This window comes from Columba livia, chromosome 2 (genome assembly GCF_036013475.1).
Source record: "Columba livia isolate bColLiv1 breed racing homer chromosome 2, bColLiv1.pat.W.v2, whole genome shotgun sequence".
Lineage (NCBI taxonomy): Eukaryota > Metazoa > Chordata > Aves > Columbiformes > Columbidae > Columba > Columba livia.
The window spans coordinates 51,632,081-51,653,774 of record NC_088603.1 but is presented as its reverse complement, the minus strand read 5'-3'; the positions used below and the strand labels follow the sequence as shown (position 1 = coordinate 51,653,774).

Here is a 21,694-nt window from a genome sequence, read left to right as displayed (position 1 = left end):
ATCCCCTTTCTCCTATGCTTCATGAACATGACTGTAAAAAAATCACTTCACATGCTTCAGTCCCACATTGGCAAAGTGGAACAAAAATAGTACTTCCTTTCTCTTCCATATGTTTGACTTGTCTACATGTATCTATTTATTATGCCATAACCTCTGGGACAGGAAACGAATCATATAATATCCATATGTCTGTAAAATATACAACACAATGAATCCTGATTATAATTGCAGCTTCTCAGTACAACTGTAGTATATGGCCAGCAATATTAATAGCCCAATTCTTTTGTCTGCTTTGCAGTACAAGAGCAATGTTTTTACAGCATTGGTATGATGGGGTTTTGAGACTGTCATACCAATCAAGAGCTTAATAATGAAATCTCAGCCACTGAGTGTTGGTGGTTTTGACCCTGTTCTTGAATTCCATAATGGTGAGGGAAGCAGTAAGTACAAAGGGTTTTGGCCCTTTGGTTCAGGCCCAGACCATCACAGCAATTTCTCCAACAGCACCTGAAGATTGCTTTCCTGAATCTCACATGAGATGTGTGTTACAAAAATACATCGCAGTGAGCATAGCTTTCTTCTACTAGACTCCTAGTGCTCCTTACATACTGCTAGCAATTCATGTAGGTGAAATGCCAGCTTCAGCTGTCCATCCCGATTTTATGATACCTTCTTATTCCTTTCCTCACAGTTCTATCACTTATCCTCGCTGTGTTCCATCATTTCCTCCCTCTCACTTTGTGAACATCCCATCTGTATTATCTGCTTTCTACTTAGATTTTTTTAGGTTTTCTGTCTTGCAAGTGCAATTTGACCTGACCTGGTTAAAGATAAAGGATTCAGTCTGCTTCACAACTGCTTAATTCTGCCCACCTAAGATTAACTTGGCCCTGTCTGAGTTTTCAGATAACTTTTTATTTCACTGTCAATCAGTAATTTCATTTCTGAAACCCAAGAAAACTTTCTTCTCTGAGATCTGCATTCACTGAATGCACTGAGAGGCATTCAAGGAACTTGCTCAAAGAGATTAGTTTAAAAACTCAGCATGTGTCAAACCTCCAAATAACTTCCGTGGCACATTAACAATTCCTTTGATCAGCACTGGCTCTTTTACAATCCATCCTTCAGAGGCTCAGGGTATAAATTATGCATCAGTCACTCCAAAAATTTCCTCTTGGTAGATTTTTAATAAACTGCCCACTCTGTTTGCACAAGCTATGGAGATGGTAAAATCCTTTTCAGACTGCAAAAATCCCTGATTTTTTTTTTTTTTTGTCTGCTGCTAGGGCAAACAAATATGAAAACAGATAGATTTCTGTCGCGTGGAGACGTGAACTACATACCTCTATGGCCTTCAGATTCAAGTGCCTCCTAGTAATATCCAGAGACCATGAGCTGACCAGAGATTAAAAATTTAATAAAGTAAATTAAAATGTTGTTACAGAGTGATTCACCACTCCTCAGCTGGAATTTAGCAGGAATTTCCACATTAGTGCTTTGATGAACCAGGTCCATTCCAGTTCTCTATTTTTTTCCCATTAACAAACTGTCTTCTCCAAATAAGATTTTAGGAAAATGTACATTTGAGACTCTTTGATTAAAAGGAAACAGCAGAAAAGACACAGCCTGCAGAAGGGTGAAAGAACCCAGCACATGTGTGGTTGTGTAATTTCTCCTATGAACTCCTGTGACAACAACTTCAAGGGAAGATGTTTTCGTTCAGGCCCTGGCACACATACTATGGAATAAAGGTTCCTAGTTTACAACTGTAAGATGGCATGCCTTATTTCCAGCCCTTAAGCCTCCTCTAAGCCAGTCACACTCCTTCACTGCTGTGAATTGCAATCTGTAACAGAATGTACTTGAAGTGATATGTATGAACCTGTTATCAGCAGGGATTTGATCACTTTCCCCTTGAGTCAAACATGAGCTGTCCTCCCTGCAAACCCAGGTTTGGGGAGCACTTCCCAGAAAACACAGAGATACAAACCAGCTTCCTCCCCGCCTGCTGGGTCAGCTCCACAGCTGACGGGGCTGTGCATTAGTAACTTGTCTTTATTTTCTCTCACTGAGCAGAAATTACTCCAAACATGCTACTGACATACTTCCACTTTGTTTGGTGAATGACACTCTGCAAGTCCAAAATGCTCCTGGTTACCAAGTTCCTCATTCACCAGAACTTTTTCTGTTTGCCTCCCTAACTCCTTTTCCTAAAAAGCATGGTAATTTGAGTAAAAAGGCCAACATCACCCTGGTTCGTATCAGGAATAGTGTGGCCAGCAGGACTAGAGAAGTGATCGTGCCACTGTACTCAACATTGGTGAGGCCCAATCTTGAACCCTGTGGTCAGTTTTGGGCCCCTCATTAGAAGAAGGACACTGGGGCATTAGAGAGTGCAGAGGAGGGTGACAAAGCTGATGAGAGGTCTGGAGCAAAAGTCTGATGAGAAACGGTTGAGGGAGTTAGGGCTGTTTAGCCTGCAGAAAAGCAGGCTGAGGTGAGACCTTATCGCCGCCTACAACTACCTGAAAGGAGGTTGTAGCATGGAGGGTGTTGGTCTTTTCTCCCAAGTAATAGGACAAGAGGAAATGACCTCAAGTTGCACCAGGGGAGGTTTAGATTGGATATTGGGAAAAAATTCTTCACGGAAAGGGTTGTTGTCAGGCATTGGAAATAGGCTGCCAAGGGAAGTGGTGGATGTGTTTAAAAGGCATTTAGACAAAGACAAGGTTCTTAGGGACATGGTTTAGTGCTAGAGTTAGGTTATGGTTGGACTCGATGATCCTGAGGGTCTCTTCCAACCAAAATGATTCTATGATTCTCTGATTTTATGAGTAGGATGTAAACACTGCCAGACTGTAATGACAGCATTTTACATCCCTTTATACAGAGGTCAGATATACATATACCCCTATACTAGAAGATACAGGAAATTAATTTTACTTTTTAAGGTTTTCCCTCTGGTACTCTGCAGGGTCAGAGTCCTTCTACAACAGGGTTTGGTGAGGGAGCACTTTGGGACCCTCAGGTCAGCTGGACACAACCTGGGGCATTTTCAGGTTAAATGTTTCAGGAATCATCTCATATGCTGCCTTCACATTCACACATTGGACTTTATGACTACAATATTTTCTTACATTTTATCAGAGAACTTATGCTTTTCTCTGTGCTCATGCATGAATGTCACTTCATACAAAATCTTTCTCATGTGTGCTGTGGCTGTCATTTTAGCTATCTTTCCTGTGTTACAAGAACACTGCATTTTTTTCAGTGTCTAAGTACAACTCCCTGCCCCCAAGGATCCTTCTTATTTCACTCATAAAACTTCTTTAAATTGTCTTTGTTTGGTTGTCATTTACAATGTAGAAAAGCAACAGAAGTATGTGTTAATGGAAGAAAGAGTGAGCAAGCGAAAAAGCAAAGGAGGAAAGAAATTCAGCAGTTTGGTGTTCCCTGGCACCTTCTTTCCCCTGAAAACATGTAACTCTGTCACAGAGACACAAAAAGAAAATGCACTCAATCAGCCTGCTACTTATTACCATTTTGGAGATTTCCAAATTGTTAGAGGCTGCAAAATCCAGCTTCTGCTCAAAACACCTACAGAGGTAAATGGTGGGAGAAGATGCTGATGGTTCTATTATAGCTGCTCAAAGACTCCAGCTGTTAAAATTGTGTTCAGACTTTATCCAGAAGTAAGAAACAGCAGGCAATTCTTAAAATGTGAAGGGGGAATTCAGTCAATGTAATAAGGCCACTGTGGTTTTTCTAGGGAGATAACCAAGGACAGGCACCAGTCATCTCATGAAGAAATTAAAATAGATGATAACTGATTTGATATTGGGTATGTCAGGTGCTGTGACTGTTGTCTTATTCTGTGAGTTTCTGATTTACTAACTTAGAAGCAAACTTTCATACATACAGGCCTGTGTCTCAAATAAGCTATCCTGATTTGAAAGAAATTCAGATACATCCTGTAAAATCAGAGTGCGAGGCCAGTGCCACCCAGGCAGGGACTGCTGTAGAGAGAGATCAAAGAAGGCTATCAGACATTTAGAGACAGAGGGTCAAAAACAGGGAAGAAGGGGTTTTGCATACAAACTTGCCACAATATTGCTCATATGTGGTCATCAGGTTTTGCAAGTGCTTTTAAATGGAAATACCACTCATCCTAAGCATGAAAATGCACCATTCAGTGTGAGGAAAAGGCTGCTGGACTTTAAATATTAATGCAATTAGGGGACCTAGGTTCTATTCCCAGTGCTGTATGTGTGTTTATTTATCTGATCAAATGATTTATTTGTTACAATTGTAAATTCTTCAGGACAGAGGTTGTTTTGTGCCATGTGCCAATGGTATACATGATCTTGTTGGGGCTGAAGAAGGGTTCAGAGGAGAGCACACGGGATAAAAGAGAGTAAGGGGAAAAAGAAAGAGATTAGCAAAATAAAGGTGATCCTGTTGAGGTGAAGAGTCATAAACTATTCCTAAAATGTCATGTATTTTCTTTATTTCAGTGTTTACATACTCAGAAAATGGCACAGAACACTTTGGAGAAGAAACAAAAAGTATACCTTCCCCGGTATGGGCATACATTTTGTGAGAATGCAATGGGAATGTGATGTCATATAAGAGACTTGTTTTTATGGACAGCTGAGGACCTGGAGTAGGTCTGCTGTGGCACTATTCTGGAGAAGCACAGATATCTGACTGTTACGTTCTTTTACTGTTTCTGGGCCACTGGCCACAGTTGGAAGCCATACACGGGACTGGATGGCTCTTTGGTTTACCCATTATGGTCCCTTTTATGTTCATCTGTTTATTACAAATTGATATTGTGAACACAAGAGATCCAGTGCACAGGCCACAGTATTACAATATAACTGCAGTAAAAATTACAGATATTATTTGGAAAATTTTGTGGGGGTTGTTTTAGGTGTTTGGGTTTTGTTTTGTGTTTTTGTTTGTTTGTTTTTCCCCTCCAGATTACCAGTAGAGAAAGGGAGGAGAGAGAGCAGGCAGCCTTCTCTGTGCAAGCAGATTTCTGTTTCAGAAAGTGATTTTCCCACTCTGTTTTTCAGATCTGTGTGCTGCACAAATCTACCTCCATCTCTAACAAGGACTGTATAATAGACACCTTACATAGTGCCAGTAATTAATACACTACTGGGCTGATAAGTCATACATTAACAGAGAGTAAAAGACAGACTCATTTTTAAGATCTCACCCAAAAAAAGCAACTTGTGCAGATTTCTGCTTGTGTTCTTTGGAAGCCTGGAGTTTCATCTTGGGGTTCAAAGAGTTTTATGTCTAAATGAAGATAGTTACTACCTTAATGGTTCGTAGTATATCTGGGCTATAGTCCCACAAGGTGTGAAAGCAATGAGGTGATTCTGGCTCATGTTCAAGAGCAGGCACTGGTTTCTCCATCTCTAAAAAAGTGAACCAAATTTCCATACAAGACAGATATTTACATTTTCTCTTTCTCTTTTTTTCCTAAAGGGACCATTTTATAAAAGCACATTACAAATGAACACCTATGTTGCCTTGTACAAATTTGTACCACAAGAAAATGAAGACTTGGAGATGAGGTAAATCCCCAAAATATTTATTAGTTGATGTCACCCTTGGAAACCAAGGCTCATATGGCTTTAGAGAACTTCAAGGGAGGAAGGATTCATTCTGAAATTTGTACTAAACATTTGTATAGAGGTATCCACTTGTAGATACAAATATATTGTCATACATCAAAAGTGGTGAACAACTGTTTTGGCAAGGACACCAAAAACACTCATGTCACTTTAGGAGCAAGATGGCCCTCAACTAGAAAATATTCAGTTCTCAGTTGCTTTGTTTTTTCAGCCAGAAGTTTTTGGCTAGAAATTCCTCACCAGCTCTCATGTTAATGCTGAACGTTTTACCAGTCCTGTTTGATTTTCCCTCACATTTAGATTATGTGTGAGAAAAGAGAATGATATCCAGCTGCTGGATGGCAGTGTGCTTGCATGAGAAAGACACATTCTGATCTTCGCAAAATAACCTTGTTAACTATAATTTTTAACACTTCCTTCCTCAGTTCTGTGTCAGTTACTAGCACTACAAGGTCTAATCCAAGCCTAATTAATTGAAAGGATTTATTTTCTTTTAGTGCAGTTAGTTTGACTCATGTTACTCATATTTTGTACGGTCTTGCTAGAGCTCTTGTCGTGAAATGTGTTAGCCCACTTCAATGCATCCCCTACATCAAAATAATCATGCACATGCCACAGAATTTAGGGAATTGCCAGAGAAATGCCCTTCTCAACAGCATCTCCTTCACTGAAAGCCTTTTGGCTGTTCCCAGCTGTGTTTTCTCATCTCTCTGGAACTAATGGGTAGATTGTAAGGCAGAAATCATAATCTTCTCTATCACTCTGCTTTGCTGGCATTTCCTAAGCATTATTTCAGGCATTTCAGCTCTTCAGGAAATAACCACAGCATATGGTGACCTTTAGTGCAACTCGCAAGCTGTTCTGCTTGAGGGATTCCACTTTGTGTCCTGCTCCTGTAGAGGTATATTTCAGCTTTTGCGTTTGTTCCAAGAAGAGGAACACCACTCAGAGAATCCTGCACTGGGCGACCATCCTCATCAAGACATAGCAAACCAGAGACCACATAATTCTCAAAAATTCTCCTGTCTCCCATATTAGGTGAAAAAGCAACCTGTGAGCTGCAACCTGGACTGTTGTGACTAACAGGCTTTTCCAGAGACACCAACCAGGTTTTAGACTAGTGTTACTCAGCTATAGCAGTGTTGTTTGTCCCACGGCCAGAAATTTAGTAGTACATCAGTCAACACTGTTTCATAATGGATGCCAAATATCTAGTAATGTTGTTTGGTCACTACAGAGACAGGTAGGATTCTGCTCAGTTGCATGAATTTTCATTTAACATAGTTGAGTTGCTGGAGATGGGTTCAGCATAGCAGTGTTGTCAAGACTGACAAGCCCTGTTTAGGAACCCAAGTCACGGATGAGCCGGACACTGTTCAGCCCTAAGATAATGAAGTCAAGTAGCAGGGCAGAGAGCTGAGCTGGGAAGAAGAGCTAGGGGAGATTTCTGGGGATCTCAGCTCATCTCTGAGGATCTGCAAGTGGATGGCAAATTACTGCAGCAGAGAGGTGCCAGCCCTGATTTCAGCAGCAATTAATACTTGCCACAACTTTGGTTTCTTCCTCAACTGCAGGAGCAGTCAGTCAGGTTTTCCAAAGATCTGACAAAAACAGGATGTTCCAGTAATAAGCTTATTATAAGAGATGCCTTTATGTTAAAATAAGTAGAGAGTCCTGGACACAAGCAACTCCAGGTTTTAGACACTGCAATGAAAGAATAGAATAGAATAGAATAGAATAGAATAGAATAGAATAGAATAGAATAGAATAGAATAGAATAGAATAGAATAGAATAGAATAGAATAGAATAGAATAGAATAGAATAGAATAGAATAGAATAGAATAATAATAGAGAGTTAGAAGGGACCTACAATGATCATCAGTGGCTGCCTGGCCACTTTAGGGCTGATAAGTGCCTATCTTGCCACCTAGTGAAATCTGGAGCACTGATGTAGTGCAGACAGCTTATCCAGAGTTGTGATTCACAGAAGAAAAGGAAGAGACTTGAGAGTGATTTCAACAAGTAGCAAAGACCAAGCAGGTTTCCCACCTTCAGAGATTCGCAGCCTGTCTAGGCAGGAGTAACATAGGTCCAGCTGGGACTTCTATTCCTGAATCCTTTTTGGAGATTAAATAAATCTATGTTAGCCCTGTGCTAAAAATGTCAGAAAGCAAAATCTACAGGTCTCACATCTAAAAATCTCAGTTCTCAGACCACTTACATGGAGTCTTTAAGTTCAGTTGCCACATTTCTCTGACAGTCAAATTTATGTTTTCTAAAGTATTTTTCTAACCACCAAGCTGAAGGGTATTTGGAGGATGTGGCTCTCTAAATCCTTATTTTTGAAAGTGTTCTTCCTTGCAGTGTAGTGGCTCCAATGGTGTTACAACCTATTCACTTTGAAATGGCAAGGTGGGCTCCCTCAAAACCTCTTTAAGTGCTTTATATTAAATATTAACTGGAATAAGAGACCCAGATGTCCTTTCCCATGGAAGAAATCTTTTATGATTGGGATACTAAGTTGACCTTTTTCCTGTAGCTTCCTTTCTCACCTCAACAACTATTAATTATTCCAACCACATTGGATCATCTTCCTGAGGAGAGCTTGAGGAAAAACCTACCCTGTTGCCCCAGTGATAGCAGGTTTATGTGAAAGCTGGAAAACTCTGGTTCAGATTGTGCAGTGTTAAAAGAATATATGCGTGCTTCTCCAGCTGTCAGTAGCAATGATAACCACCGAGTAAGTGAACCAAATGGCCCACCACCACCCCCACCTGCATCTGCATCATGGACAGGTTCACATCTTCCACGCGTGCTCTGACAGAGCCTGTTAAATTGAATCCATTATCCATCACATGCTCCAGAAGCATTTGCAAGCACTTGTGCTCATACCTCAACAACGCATTGAGCCTAATAGAATGCAACGAAAGATGAATAATTATTTTATCAAGATCAAAGAAATGCCTCTTATCAAGTGAACAGAGTTTTTTGAGGTTAATCCAGTTGGAAATGGGCTGCCACTTACTTTCTACAATGCAGCACTGTTATAATTACCTAATAACATTGATGAAGTGCCACCAATGGGGCTAAGGAGATCAAATAATGGTTCAACTACCTGTACAAAATCAGCTCAGCACATTTTGCTATTAGCATTTCCAGTTAAATTATTCTTCTAGCTCTGTCTAAGAACTAGTCAGCTGGATGCTGATACTTAGCAATTACAACCCTACACTACACATTATAAAGGTAAATATGTCCCATTCAAATCAAAAAGACATTCCTGGGCAGAATTATATCCCTGCTGACTAATTGCCTTTGTCAGTTAAATAGAACTATTTTCCTGCTGCCTTCCTTCTGCAATCACAGCTTCAAAACACAGATGATAAAGTGGTGTGTCCCAACAATGTGAAATGTCTTGAAGTAACAAGATAATGCCTATAACAAATAGGGACTGTATTTTAAACAGTTTCTTATTAAACAGGACTCAAAAAATCCAGTTCAAGATGTTCTCAAAGTAAAGATCTAGCCCAAATATACAGAGACTTTCTATATTATCATGTATGATTTAAGAATACTTTGCTGCCTCATTGAGTCTACCTGCAGTGAATGCTCACACAAAATGACCAAGGAAGGATCACCTTCCTATTTAAGGTAATTGTAGGAGCTGGTGCAGCATAATAATAAAGAGTCATCTTCATCCACTTTTCCTCTTATAACGACAGGCCAGGGGATATGATCACTCTTCTGGAAGACTCCAATGAAGACTGGTGGAAGGTATGTGATAATTATTTTATATCCATCTGTTTTCTTTCCAAAGTGAAAAATATGTTATTTACAATACTGAACTTGTATTAAAGCTTCTAGTGTTAATGACCTTCTTGTATCAATGTGTTTCCTCCACAGGGGAAAATTGATGACAGAACTGGATTTTTTCCTGCTAACTTTGTTCAAAGAGTGCAACACGATGAGAAGATTTACAGGTGTATCAGGACATTCATTGGCTGCAAGGAACAGGGACAGATAACTCTGAAAGAGAACCAGGTAAGTTCCCCTGTGACAGATCCCCACCTGACTTGATTATCCAGCAGTCTGACTGGAGGGAAAGTTGTGCGAAAAGAGCACAGGCAGATGGTGTTCACTGCAATTTTACTGCAAAATTTGTTATTTGTATGGTAATAGTAGCCAGTTAAAAGCAGCGTTGGTCTTGTGCAAATATATACTCCCTGCCTAATGTGGTCTAAATTTTCAGTCTCACAGGTGTTTGTAAAGGTACTTTACATATTATGCACTCTCCTACTGACTTCATAGGGACAGCTTGAAAAGCACACATTCTTAGGGGTAGACCTTGTGTTCCTGAAAAACAGTCTCACTTTTTCCTCACTATTAAATCTAATCTAATAAAAGATGGTAGCTCCCTCGCACACAGCTCATTGTTTTGGCTTCAGCAGGAGCAGAGTTAAGACAGCACCAAACAAACCCGTAAATCTTAAATTTGACTCTCATTCACCAGTTGCAAAGTGTCTGATTATTAATTGCTTGTGTCACCACTTACACACCCTCTCTACAGGATGTAATTTATTCTAAACTACAAGTGCTGCTGTGAGTTCAAGTGCACCACGTACAGTAAGGACTCACAAGGTCTGTTCACCCTGATGCACTTTCAGCAGCTCCTACTTTGTGTCATTCAGGTGGGTTCACAAAGCAAAAGTCATGGCTGCCGTTATGGGGTCCTGCCTATGATATGAATTTAAACCTGATTTTAAATATTTACCAGACATTTAATGCAATCAAGTGCCAAGTCCAGTGATTCTGGGGTTTAAATATCTGCTGAGGTAAAGCAAGAGAAGGATAGGGCTCAAAACCTACATGAAGGGGCAGTCAGGTTTGTGGCATAAGCCCATGTAAATAGAATGGCAAGGCACAGCCTCTTTTCTCTGACACCTGAATAAAACAGAAAGCTAGATTTTTCTTATTGCATCTTGTGAAGCCTAATGTTCTTCACCTCATTAGATATTTCTTTTCCTTTGGCAACTGATGTCACATCACCAGGAACTGTTTGCCTTACAGTGCCTGGACAGCCACCGATTTTAATAAAGCAGAGCAGAATTCAGCTGTAGGATAGTCTTCAGGGCCATAGGTTTTTCCACACTGAATTTCTGTAATACTTCACTGGTGAATAAAGTTAACCTGTACCTTTGCTGCTGCTGCTTTGTGGCATACAAGTGCTAACAATCCTGGGATATACACAGCTTTTTAAAGAAGGTGTGGCAATAAAGTAACCTGAATATATTTTAATTTTCCCTGTGCACATAGTATGTTGGGCAGGCCAAAAGTTGCTAAAAAGAAAAAAAGTGCTTAATTTTTTTTTTTTTTTTTTTTTTTTTTTTTTTTTTTTTTACCCAGCACCTCTTTTGGTTGTTTATATATGTGCACACAGAGGGAAAAAATAATGCCAAAGCAAAGCAAAATGAGAGGTTTTTGCACCTTTTAGCTCTAGTATAAGCAATGCATGATGGCAAAGCCTGGAGAAATGGTAATGTGGGAATTAGGGCATGCCAACAGGAGGGAATGGTCGAGGTCTGAGTCCCTTCTCAGGATTGGGGATTGGACTAGATGATCTTTCAAGGTCCCTTCCAATCCCTAACATTCTGTGATTCTGTGATTCTTGTCAGTGGGCATACTAGACCCTCTCTGCTCACGTGGTTGCTGCTGCAAACAGTGAGGGCCCAGTCTCTTGTCTCATTTCTCACAAAAGCACAGTTTCCAAGTGAGCAGGTCTGGCAGCTTCATCTAAGCACAAGGACGTCACATTGTCCTTATTTCATAATAGGCTCACAAGGGAGCTTGCAGTCATGAGCTCATCATGGTCTCTGGCAGGGCAGGAGGTAAACAAAGGGATGAGGCCATCCTGTCTGTCTACTACATCCTCTTTTTTTTAGGAAACTTATTCAGCCCTATCTCAAACCCACAGAAATGCTGAGGTTGAATGTGAATGGTGTTCTCACTCTGTGTGGGAGAGGCTTCAGTGGAAAAAATAAATAAATATATGGTGTGCAACAAGGGGCAGAGATCAGACTGAACAAACACATGAATACAGAGATGGGAGAGAGGAGGAGTGGAGGCAACAGATCCCACTCCACCCTCGCACAAGTTACGCAAAAAGGGAACATTCAAATGTAATAGCTTCAGGGCCATTTGGAGTAATTTCCAGGCCAAACAGTCACAGTGAGGCCACCGACACCTATCTACTTCACCCTGCCCCCCAACACCGGGTTTGAGTTCCCTATAATAGCCCCCAGTAAAAACTGCCAGCATGCACAGGGCCAGCACATGGCAGCAGCATGGGGGCAGGAACAAAAGGAGTCCCCAAGCCAGCCTGAGAGACATGTGCCCTCCATGGAGATCACTGCCTTAATGGCAACATTTATCTATCTATCTATCTATCTATGTATCTATCTATCTATCTTTTTATTTATTTATTTATTTATTTTTGGCACAACAGCTTTACTTTGACTGTGGAACAACTCTTATTATGAAAAACATTTTAATGGTTATTGGGAATTTTTCATGCTAAAATTTTATATTTCCAAAATCAAATATCTTTTATGTTTTCTTCAGCCATTTCTCTTTTTTTCCTGTCCTTTATTTCACTGTTTTTTTTCCCATGTGAAGCAGAAACAAGGATGCAATAAGGAAGGAATAAAAAGAAAAAAAAAGTCATCTGAATGGGACTTATAAGAAAAGTTAGCAGATTTTTTTTTTTCCTTTTTTCTCTATTTGGCGATTTTTGTGGGATGTAACCCATCATTTTAGCTGTCTCTGGGCACAGTGTCCAGAGTGCTGTGGATAGAAACTACGTACTATGTGCAAAGAACTGGCTTGTTCCAGATTAGTGAGAAGGGGAGATCATTCATTACTACTAATTCCTGTCAAGTCTCACTTTAGCTAGAAAAACTCATTAACCGGTCTAATAAATTCCTGTGACTATAGTGTGACTTCCTCCATTTTACTATGTTAATTCACCGGGTCAGATTCTGCTGGGTCTAATAATAGTTCACAACGATTCTGACAACAAAGGCAAGGATGATATGCCAATAGGAAAGCTTATGTAGTGATAATAATATGAATTTTCAGTATATTGCTTGATACTATCCACGGTTTATACTGCAGGTCACTGTCCCCTTTGTGCCTTATATGAATGTTCCCAGGTAGATCGTCTAATCTTGTATGGAAAAAGGCAATATATTCACATCAACTACGTCACAGGAATACATTAAGAAAAGCCATTTCAGGCAAGCAGAGATATTTTCAAAGTTTGAAGCACAGTGGGTGAGGTCTTTCTCTGGAATCACTTGCCAGTTTTATGCCCTGGGAATAATGTTTTGCATTTCAGCTTCATTCAAACCTTTCTGGCAAAGCTAATATTCAAGGAGAGGATTGAAAGAAACACAACACAATTTGCTCACCCATCTTGAGCAATATGCACAAGCTGGTCTTCACAAAGGATCTCTTCAAAATTTCATTATGAAATATGAACCCATCCTATGAGAGAAAAAGTGTGCTGTTTCAGAGACATCAACATCTTGGTTGTTAGGGTTCACTGACACATTTGTGAGTCCTGAAACAAATTCAGAAGACAACTGGGCACCTATGGTGCCACCTAGGGCTCAGTCAGGAATCTGTGTGAGGGAGACAGACTTAGCCTCTGCCATCAATAAAGCAAAATTATTAACAGGGAAACCAAAACCAGGCAGTTTCTATGGCTTTTCACTCTTTTAAGCTGTCTTGCACATAATACTGACTGCATAATTTCCAACTCTAATTGACTGTGCCATCACTTGGATATGTAAAGTTTTCTCCAGCCTGTAACTTCTGCTCTAGCCTACCCGAATTCATTACCACACTATTTACAAATGCTTCTTTGCATGACTACAGGACCTGTTTCAACCACTTTTCACGATAGAAAAAGTCACGATTTTGAAAATATACATCTAATATATCATCAAATTTGGAAAAGCATCTCTCTTAAAATGCCTCTAATATTTTTGGTCATCCTTATTTTTAAATAAGTCATAATAACCTATTGTTTAAACATCTGCTTTTACTCTTGTTGCAATATCCTACTTAAATAACCTCTTTTAAAAAACCTATTCATGCCCTTCATTGACAGTATCACATGGTCACACTAATACAAAACACTTTAGAGTTGGGCTTTTTGTGATTAAATAATACAACTGATTTTAAAATGCACAAGTGATCTTGTGCAACAGAAATTACCCCAAACCATGACATTTGTAACAAGACTGGAAATCAGAAACTCTCTGCCTCATCCAAATGTGGACTGTGAGTTTACATAAAGGTCAATGCAATAGGTGCATTTTGCAATGGATGTGTTTTATAAATGTCACTGATGTAAACCAGCCCTGTTACAGAAAACATCTCTCAACCAGCTTCTGCAGCGACAGCAAATAGGCTGCTGTTGTTGTGATGACTACAACCTCCAAACCAAAACACTCAGCCTTGCAGTCCCCTTGGCACCACAGCTCAGGGGACAAACTTCCCTCCTACCCCAACACCCAGTAGCACAGATTTCAAAAAGAGTGACTTTTAGGCACATGTATACTGGCAGCTATGTGCAAGTTTGATCCAGCCACTCCAAGAGAGCCCGGGAATGAGCTTAAACACATCCATGAGGTTAGGCTCAACAAGGCAGGCTTGCAGCACAGGTCTCCAGGCCCAGATGACGCTCATGGCTCAGATTATCTTCTTATTAATTTGGATGCATTGTTGCTACCTGCGTTTTCACCTCACTGCCTTGGAATTACTTTTTGTCCCCACATTTTTCATCCTGGGATACTCTAAAAGCAGCCAAACTTCTAACAGCATGAGTCAGCTGCCTTTGAAAATCAGTTGCATCATGATGCCTGATGCATTCAGACTGAATCACCTAGAACACAAATCCAGTGTAGAAAGTGGTGTTGCAGCTCTTTATATGCTCCCTGGCTGTAATTGCTGCACTTCACAGCTAAGCTTAAAGCAAAAAGGATCTTTTTTCAGTTATCTCTGATTTCCATTGGTGTTAGTCTTGCTGAACAGGGATGGATCTCCCCATTCATTCAGAGATACCGAGTGACGCACAGGTTTCACAAGAAACCAAAACGTGAGCACAGCCCGGTATGCATACAGTTTAGTCCAGGTCATCTTTAGTCACCTTTAAAACCCTAAATAACTGCCGCAGGTAAAACAAGCTCCAGTTGTCAGTCTGAAAGCTAATGAAATAGCTGATATAAAGCCTGTCATCATCATTTGCACTATGACTGAATGGGTATGAAAACTGAACTACTTATTGTTTCCAACCACAAAGCTCACATAGGCAAGAACTTCAGTGCACGGGGAGCAGCAGATGTAGAAACTCAGTGTCCCTGTGCTGTCATTCTTACAGACAAACATAAGACTTGAGCTTTCAGACCTCTTGACCTGTCACTGTCTGCGGGCTCCAGGACAGCTCTTGAAACTGTACTGTCCTCATAACCAAATTCCTGTTCCATCAGAACCAGTCCATGGCTGACAGATGGGTTAAATATATACAGGAGAGGGAAGATAAGCAAAAAACAGCTGCAGAAAATTAGAGCAAGCTCAAAGGTACTCCTGGACAAAGAGAATTTGCCACTTGAGCCCAAATTCAAAGCACAGGACTTAGACGAACAGGAGAGTATTAATGACATGCAGCTTAGAGGATTATTTTCTAATTGAGCATCTCCCCCATCTGCTTGGGGCTCACTGACAAAAAAATCCTCGGGGCAGAGGTTGACAAGTTCAGACAATAGTAATTATGTGAACAGCTTTTTGTTTTGGTTTTAGTGTTTTGTTTTTTAAAAAAAAAAAAAAAATACTAGGGAGGTGACTTTATAACATTAGATCCTACTTTCAGCTGTTTCTGAAGATAACTTCATGACTAAGAAATAACCTGAGGTGTGGTTTCTTGTGGCTTACTCCACTACCCTGTTTCCCCAAAAATAAGACCTACCCTGAAAATAATCCCTAGCATCATTTTTCAGGAAAACAAACAAAAAAAAAATAAACCACGAACAAACAAAGAAAACACACACACACACCTGTTTGTCTCCATTTGTGTTACTACCAAATTCACTGCAGAGTGGGTACCCAATGGCTCGCTTACCTTGTCAGGGCAGCAGCCTTCCCCCAAAATATGCCAGCCTAAGAAGCTGCTATTCTAGGCAGTTTCCAATTTGATACAGCAAACCATGCACCTTGTGCCTTCACAATCATCATGTTTGCCATCTGTCACCAGGGCTAGTCCTCAGTGACAGCTGATTCATCAGGTGAAGTCCCAAAACTCTGGATATCACTCTGAACTTACCTGGGTTACTCCTGATTTACACCTACCTAAGAAAGCCAAGAAGCAAATCCAAAGGCTGCAACTTGTGGGTGAAATACTTGGCAGCACTCACAAAAGGAGATGAGGACAAAAGCAGCCAAAGATGGTATTGTGTTCCTTCTCTTCCAAAACTGCAGAATTTGGAGCAGCTCCAGAGCTTTGCAAAGCTCCAGCAGCTGCCACAGCCCCAGGGGACCTCCTGAGTCACACAGGATTAGCAAACTGTGGCATATTGTAGCCGAGCTCACTTTGCCCCCAACACATCCCCTTCCTTCAGAGGGAGTGGGAGAAAACTCTGCCAGCCAGGGCTGACACAAGCAAGGCTTAGTGTATTAGTGTGAGAGAATTTCAGCTGGAATTTGGGAGAATTCAGACCAATTTATTACTATGTAGAGTGAGATAAGTTCTTGGAGAAAGGCCTTGTGCTCCTCATGCCCAGTGAATATCTAAAGCTATTGCTATAGCAGAGCATTCCCACTGATGTCAAGTAGCACTCAAACCAGCAGCAGAACAAAAAAAAAAGGTTTTCAGAAAGCTCAGTCTTTTTCTTTTGTCCACAAATCATTCTGCTGACAGTACAAGACATCAGGGAAATGCAGTCGGTCCTCACAATAGCACCAGAGGTTAAGTAAGAAATGCAGCATATGGCTAGTGAGCAGTGCAGACCTGCTGGAGGTCTGACTACTCTTGGGGTTTCTTTGGCCCATGCAAAAAACTAGAGGTCTTGCAAACATCTTCAGTTAGGAAGAAAGCACAGTGATGGAGTCAGGCATTTCTTCTAACCAGCCAGGTCTATTTATAGAGAAGCTGCAAAGGCTCATTTTCCTACACAGCAGTAGGGATCAACCAAGAAGGGGCATTTTCCTACTCTTTGATACTATCTCAGTCTTGACCATCCTTAGTCTAATACTTCTTTGCAAGCTTTTTCTCTCATTCTTGAAGTTTTCGTAGTCTTTCTCAGAGACGCAGACCAACACCTAGCAGTGGTCAGGAATACCTTCCTGTGTACATATGCTTTACATCTCTCTGCTTCAAATGGTGATGTGTCTGGAGCGGGAGCAGCTGCTGTGCCAGGGATTCACAGCACAAATTAGCTTGGCTCTTTTGCAACAGTAGCTAAATTAAATGACATCAGTTCCATACCTCTCCCACACTTTCCGTGTGATTTAGCCCAAACAACAATACATTATTTTTTTAATTGCATGTCAACTCTGTGCTCTGTGCTCAGTCATTCTACCCCAGGGATCCAATTCAGTTAGTGTTAAGTGGGTAGCTTAAGTAAGAGACATAATGAGTCCATTTGCTTTCCAAGCCTTTGTTTACAGGTACAGAGATGCACCTGACCATTTCCAAATAGTGGAGGTGGCAAATATTAAGCAGCTTCACCTCCTTCATGTTTCCCTCTGAAGCATCAGTGTTGCTAGTAAATTTTATGTATGTAATAACAGGAGGACAAGTTGGCCTAGAATTCAGATGTGGTATTTAGGTGTCACCATACAATCCAGAAGAGTCAGGCTGAAATGCATTTAGCCAGGAACATTTTCAAGCCATTTTGTTCATTTTATACCCTCTAAATTATTGTAATTAAATAAAATAAATACATATCAGACAGAGCCTTTGTGTTAGTCCAGACGGAGGGCTTTAAAGACCTGGCACTGAAATCACTGAGTCGGCCTCAACAGGACCATCATTTTTGTGACTATTTTTCAGCCTTGTTTGATTGGTAGGAAATACACCATTCCTTGGCACAGATGTTTGAAAACAATTCTTTATTTTGCGTGGCTCTCTGCTCAAGTGCCCAGTCAAAAGTACCTGTGCCACTAAGCTTTCAAATAGCTCAGCCATTACCGAAAGTATTTCAGGATGGGCCCTAAAATGGAAATACCTGAGATCGCAAAAGTCTTCAGGACATGCAAACCTTTACCATGATGCAATATTTGTACTATTGTAAAGACCATATGTTTTCACCATAATTGCCTCCATTTGGAGCAGGTGTTATACAAATAGACTCACAGAGCTGGGTTCAGATCAAATACTTTGGTATCCACAAACAGGCACAGGCAGGTGCAAGAGCTGAGTAAATAACATAACCCTTTGCGCATCTGAGAAGTACTTGGGCTCCTCGAACATCCAGAAGAGAATATGTTTGCATTCAGATCAGCTGCTACAAGTCACCCACCTTGGCATCATGATTCCTTTTTGCCACCAACTGTTGACAGAGACAGCTCACTCATGATCTGAAATACCAAATCCTCTCACACACTGACAGCTTAGTCACAATCATTACAATAGGCTGAAGTCTTTATTCCAGTTTCAAAATCTTTGCTCCACTACAAAGTTCTTAACAATTTTAACATCTCACATGTATACATGGCACTTCAAGAAGGCAGGGGGAAAGGTAGTTCTCCAAATATATGAGTTTAAGTTTCTTTTCAAAGCAGTGAGTCTGAAAAGAATTGTTCTTCTTATAGAAGTAACTAGCAAAATGTCTAACCCATTTGATAAATAGTCTAGAATAATTTGTCACTTGATCACAACAAAGAGTTTATTCTTTTCATACTTTCTTTGCATTCAGATTTGTGTGACTTCTGAAAAGGAGCACGATGGCTTTATCAAAGTATACAGTGGGAAGAAGAAAGGCTTTGTCCCCATAGATGTCTTAGAAAACATCTGATTTCAACAGTCCGCTTGCTGCAGTAGGAGCCCTATGTTGGCAATGCCTGTCTGCCTCATCTCACACTGTGTCAACCCAGATGGGCTGTCTTGCAGATGTTCAGGGAAACAGTGAGAAAACTGCAACTACAAGAAGAAAAAGACATTTAGACTGCCACAACACTAAGAAGTAAGATAAGTGGAATGATTGAAAGAAAACATAGTAAGAAACCGCTAGGGAAATGAGAGGTCCTTGGATACTAACAGGAACAAGGTAAGGAAAACAAAGTCTGGGCTGATTTCTGGTGGAAGATGGTTGTTACAGCCCTTATGGAGACAGACAGTTTGTTCCGAAGGACTAAATTCATGTCCTGTTCTTGTGTCTTAGAAAACTGTTGGACTGCTTTCTTGTTTGGAGTGTGTATTTGGGGGGGGTGGGAGGGAAGCACTGTCCTCATACTACAGTCCAGTGCTTGTAGTAAAGCATGGCTGTGGTTCTGCAGTTTTGTCCCCAATATCAACTGATTGGTTTAAGCATTTAATTCTGGTGTTTAGTCTCATAACAAAGCAGTTTGGAGACACCATGTGAAAATCACTCCGAGAAATGCACTGTGCCCTGGAAGTCGGCAGCTTTCTCTTTCTGTGCAACATTCCTGTATGGAAGAGTAGCGAACTTGTGTGTTCTTTGTTTTCTCTGTATATGAACAAAAACTGTCAGCGTATGTCGGGTGTGATGGCTGCTATCATGGCTCACAAAAATAGCTGGCCCTCTGATTCACAAGCCTGCTTGGAAGCATCTCTCTGTGTTTCCTGCACCTTTATCTGGTGATACAGAAAATGGACAAAATGCTGGGAGAGAGCCACGGGCTTAAACATTTTGTACTTTCTGTGTTTATTGCACTTAAAATATTTTATATATTAATCCTATTTATAAAAAAGAAAACAGTAAACTAACACTCCGGAAGACTGAAAATGCTAGGAAAGGACAGACGGCATATAGAAGTGAAGTCTATAATTATCAAAATCCAGAACTCGTGACAGAAAGACACTGAGTGTCTTAGCAATGTGTCCACACTCCAAAGTTGTCTTCTCCATTTGCTAAATAGAAGTTTTGCAGATACAGCAGTAAATACACTGACATGAATTCCTCCTTGGCATAAGCCACTGTGAGCATCCCATAAATCATCTCCATCCCAGTGAGACTGCACAGACAGGTCTGTTTTGTCCATTGAAGTCTTCATCTTCAAACATATTTTGCGCATATGAACCTTGGTACCTGGAGAGCAGTCTGTGGGACCTGTGGCTCTTGACCAAATTGTACATGTCAGCTAGTGCCAATTCTGTTGTAGAGCAAGGGCCTTATGATGGTTAAAGACAGGGAACCTAATTTCCAAGTATTTAATTGGATGTAACTGCACTAAATGCACTTAAACAGCTTAGCATGTATTATGACGTAGAGATTAAGTCCTATCCCAAAGCTCCTGCTGAATTCATGCCTTATTTGACCAGCCTGAGACTGCATGCCAGTCTTTACTGCGATTAACCCCAAACTGGTGTCTTAAATCCTGACACTGCAAGATAAAATTCAGATGCTGCCAGGTTAGTACAAGCATTTGCGAAGTTGACACTGTTTCTAAAAACAAGCAATCAGTTCTGCTTACATGTACTGAGGCAGTCTGAATATGTGTTGCACAGCCCTCATAGTTGGGTTCCACAATTTGAATAGCTGATCTTACTCAAAGCCTTATGAAACCTAGTGCAAATCTACACATGACCAGATGTTCAGAGGGCAGATGAGTCTTCAACCTCTCAGAAACACGTTTTGCAGCTCTTACGTATCACTTAACTGCAGAAGAGGAAGTTGCAGGGGTGTCAACTGCTGAAACCTGGACCTTCGTAATGCAAGTGGTCTAATACCAATTATTAAAGTCCTCCTGGCTGATCAAAAGTATCTGATTTCATATCTTCTGTGGGAATATCAGCAATTTATACATGGGGGTTTTCAGTGCAAAAAATGAATGTTTGCGCAGCTCATTTTCCTAAGTAATAAATGAAGTTAGCGGGAGGACAGAGGATACTGACAAGCCTTAAAGATCAAGAGGAGGAGAAATAAAAACATATTAGTCCACTCTACTTTATAAGATTTTTTCTTTTACATTCACCCATTCAAAACACAAACTCAAGTGTCTGTTAGAATTAAAATATTTGGTACTTTTGATCAGGCCTGTTTGTCAAGTGGGCAAAGGAAAACTGTATTAATCTATACATATGTGCTGTTGTTTACATGATTGCATCATACTGTGATTCCTTCCTATTTCAGTCTTCTATGATTTCAATTTATCCCTACAATGTGCGTCATACTATTCAAAGAATTATACTTATATTACCTACAACTCACAATGGCCTTTAATCAATGTCAGTTTGATTCTTTTTGATACTGAGCAATAAATAATAAAGTGACTGAGTGAAAGCAAAACAGACCTTATGTGGACTGTATTACACCTGAGAAAGCATTACTTCTGAACCAAAGCTTTCATGGTTATATTTTCTTTGTGGTTTTTCTTTTGTTTGTTTTGTCTTTTTACTGGGCTTTTGCTGCTGTTTGATATGGAAACATAATTTATTACTAATTTAGCAAGAAGCACATACAAGTCTTACTTTAAGCATGTGATTCATTGGCTGTTTGCATGCTTAAAGCTGAAGCACTTTGCTGAATTAGGGTCATTTTCCTCAAATTTATTTTGGATGCCTTACTCTGAATCCAGATGAGTATCCCATCGTTTCTTCCTACCATATGCAGTTCACAATAGATACTGCATTAGCAAGCAGTTTAAAGTCAGGCAGAAGATGTAATGGACTTTATCTGACATATGCTCAGAAAAATTGAATTTTAGGAGATGAATGTTGTTTATGTTTAATTTAATATTCTGCTTAATAAAGACTACATGATGGTTGGAAGGAGAATAGAAGTGTATGTTTCTTGGTTTCTTTGCA

General features: G+C 40.3%; 1 protein-coding gene across 1 annotated transcript in view; it reads left to right on the top strand.

The window, feature by feature from the left end:
- The window catches only part of STAC (SH3 and cysteine rich domain), a 75,744-nt gene extending 54,568 nt beyond the window's left edge, over positions 1 to 21,176 (top strand). Inside the window, exons 7-11 of the mRNA XM_005500015.4 lie at positions 4,515 to 4,579; positions 5,500 to 5,588; positions 9,372 to 9,423; positions 9,553 to 9,690; positions 18,624 to 21,176. Of these exons, the coding sequence (XP_005500072.2) occupies positions 4,515 to 4,579; positions 5,500 to 5,588; positions 9,372 to 9,423; positions 9,553 to 9,690; positions 18,624 to 18,722 (443 nt within the window). The 3' untranslated portion in view covers positions 18,723 to 21,176. The remainder of the gene's footprint in view (positions 1 to 4,514; positions 4,580 to 5,499; positions 5,589 to 9,371; positions 9,424 to 9,552; positions 9,691 to 18,623) is intronic.
- Positions 21,177 to 21,694: the final 518 nt, after the last annotated feature.